Here is a 3,163-nt window from a genome sequence, read left to right as displayed (position 1 = left end):
CAGGATAAAAAGTTAGTAAAGTAATAAATGGTAATGGAAGGCTTTCCTAATATTCCTAAAAAAAATTATAGAATATCGTAATAGGAATATGTGAGAGGATAATTAGATGATTTTGATTTCATTTATGATTTTGACACAAATAGTACAGTCACAAACACCTACATTAGTGTATTCTTTGCTAAATTTGAAAATTAAAAATTTGTTTCTAACACTGCTTCTAAATCTAACATTGTATTAAATTATGTGACTTTGAATTTTGGTATAAAATTAGAAAATTGGTAATTACTAGATTTCCATTTATAAAGGTTAGGAAACATATATTCATGTCAAGGAAGATATTACATTTTAAAGCAATTAAGATACATTCTACATTTTAAAAAATATGTAAATTGCATTATTTTCTGGAGGTGATAAGAATAACTTCTCATATTTGCATTTGATTTCAGTATGTGTTGAAATAACTGAAAGATAACTCTTAGTGACTAACACTACTCACTAAACACATCAATCTGGATAAGTTTGCATCTTATTTTCAGCAGCACTATAAATAAGTAGAATGTATAAATCTAAATAGCATAATATTCAGTTTTCTGAGTATAATATTTATTAGCTATATAAACCTAAACACTTAACTTCATTACTCAAAAATTCAAAACTTATTTGCCCCATTTGATACAGTTTTACTTTCTGAAATATAAAATTATCTGAATACAATACAAAATTTAGCCTTAATTTTTCCTAAAAGTAAAAGACTCAGTAAGATTCTGCCTTAAGAATAAAAAAATTCAGGAACGTTGATGATAATATCATAAAAAAATAGTATGTGCAGAGGCATGGTGGAGTATATTATAATACAGACTGTTTTTATTATGTAGAACAATATAAAATGAGCTGAGAAAAACATGTTTTACCTTTTCAAATTTTATCAAATGATAACAGCTAGTCTTTAAATGAGTGTGTATGGATGAGTTTTTATCTTGTTTTTAATCAAAAACATCTTGTGGTTATCTATCTGGAAAAAAATGTGTGCACTTCTGATTTGTTAGTCTGTGTCTTTTTATGTGTATATGTTACAAATATCATTTTTTCAGCTTTAACAAATGACATATCTGTGGTAAATAATCATGTAAGTTGTTAAATAAATTATAAAATTATTTAGCTTCCCTCTATATTTAAAATCATGCCCTATATCATTCTGATTAGATAATTAGTTATAAACATCACCCACTAAGTAAAAGATATAAAATATATTCAATTTATTTCCCTGATCAATTACTTCACTGTTACCTATTTTTTTTGCGTTATAATATCTGTTATAGCGAGTAACTGTCACTCCTAATCATTTAATACCAGATATTTAAATTAACCTCAGCATTTATATATTTTTATCTTTCCATTTTACTAATATAATTGTATAGCCTCCCTCATTGAAAGCTTTTCTTTTCTCCTTTAAGTAGCTTATCTTTAATAGTAAATATTAACAAATGGAGAACAGAACTGGTTACTTTAAAAAAAAAAACGAGAATGGGTAAATTGTTTACTGTGACAAAAATTGATAACACAAAATAATGCCTTTGCTTTTATGAGTGTCTTTGTAATAATTACCTTTTTTTCTTTCCAGAGAAACCTCACTGGTTAAAAAAATCCTCATCTAAGAGTTTACTTCAAATATTGTACATAAATAATTTTAAAATTCCCTAGATTGAATTAAGAGACAGTTTTATTTTCTGAAATATAAAATTATCTGAATACAATAATAAACTATACCCATTTCTTTCTTTATCTTAGAAGACTAATGGAACAAAACAATGAAACATCTGAGGGAGATTTTATTTTGCTTGGATTCTCAGATCAGCCCCAGGTGGAGGTCATCCTTTTTGTGTTAGTTTTGATATCCTATCTTCTGACCCTTGTGGGCAACACAGCCATCATCGTGCTCTCCTGCTTGGACCCCAAACTCCATACACCTATGTATTTCTTTCTCACAAATCTTTCCTTTCTTGACCTTTGCTTCACTACTAGCATTGTCCCCCAGCTATTGTGGAACCTCAAGGGACCAGCCAAGACCATCACACCCACCGGCTGTGCCATCCAACTCTATGTGTCCCTCTCCTTGGGTTCCACTGAATGTGTTCTCCTTACTATCATGGCATTTGACCGCTATGTAGCGGTCTGCAGACCTCTTAATTACATTTCTGTTATGCCTCCATCATTCTGCAAGGCTTTAGCAGGACTAGCTTGGCTAAGTGGAATAGGAAACACTCTCATCCAAGGCACTCTCACCCTTCGGCTACCTCGATGTGGGCATCGCCATCTCCATCACTTTCTGTGTGAGGTGCCTGCCATGATCAAGCTGGCATGTGTGGACATCCATGCAAATGAAGTGCAGCTTTTTGTGGCTACACTTGTTCTCCTCCTTTTTCCTATGGCATTGATATTAGTCTCCTATGGATTCATTGTGAAAGCAGTGATAAAAATTAAATCAGTCAAAGCTTGGCAAAAGGCACTAGGGACCTGTGGTTCGCATTTATTAGTGGTATCTCTCTTCTTTGGGTCCAGTTCAGCCATATATATTCAGCCAAAGAGATCCTATGGCCACAGCCAGGGCAAGTTCCTCACACTCTTTTATACCGTTGTGACTCCCACCCTCAACCCTCTCATATATACTCTGAGAAACAAGGATGTGAAAGGAGCTCTGAGGAGACTGCTGAGGAGAGAACAAAATTCCTAACTAAAAAAATCAGGAAAGTTTGACTTTCTGTGCTGGGAAGTTAACAGACATAACAAGTTACTCCTAAGTGTGTGTGTGTGTGTGTGTGTGTGTGTGTTTCTTGCCTCTCTCTATTTGCATACACTATAGCTAACATGGTCTGGAAAAAAGAAGGACATTTAGATTCAACTTGTATAGCTCATAGAACTTCGTGTGTGTTATAAACATTTTTGCACTCTCTCTTATTAAATATCTTTGGAGGGCTGAAGTATATACTAAGACTATAAGATTTTGTGTTCTAGCTACTAAATCATGCCTATACATATAATTAGAGAATTAAAATAATGATTAATATTCAAACATAAAATTTTAAAGTATATACTAATATAAGAATATTATTGTAGTTTTATCTTTGTAAAAGAGGCCTTGTGTAATATTTTTTAAAACAGTTTA

General features: G+C 32.0%; 1 protein-coding gene across 1 annotated transcript; it reads left to right on the top strand.

Moving 5' to 3' along the window:
* Positions 1-1,795: 1,795 nt before the first annotated feature.
* On the top strand, positions 1,796-2,731 carry LOC103262427 (olfactory receptor 2G3-like). Its single transcript, XM_008060045.1, has one exon. The coding sequence runs from the start codon at positions 1,796-1,798 to the stop codon at positions 2,729-2,731; it is 936 nt and encodes a 311-aa protein (XP_008058236.1).
* The last annotated feature ends 432 nt before the right edge of the window (positions 2,732-3,163 follow it).

The sequence above is a fragment of the Carlito syrichta genome, unplaced genomic scaffold, assembly GCF_000164805.1.
Source record: "Carlito syrichta isolate Samal-C Ts95f unplaced genomic scaffold, Tarsius_syrichta-2.0.1 Scaffold304492, whole genome shotgun sequence".
In the NCBI taxonomy this organism is placed as follows: domain Eukaryota; kingdom Metazoa; phylum Chordata; class Mammalia; order Primates; family Tarsiidae; genus Carlito; species Carlito syrichta.
Note: the sequence above shows the minus strand (reverse complement) of the source record. Positions and strands in the feature narration are given on the sequence as shown.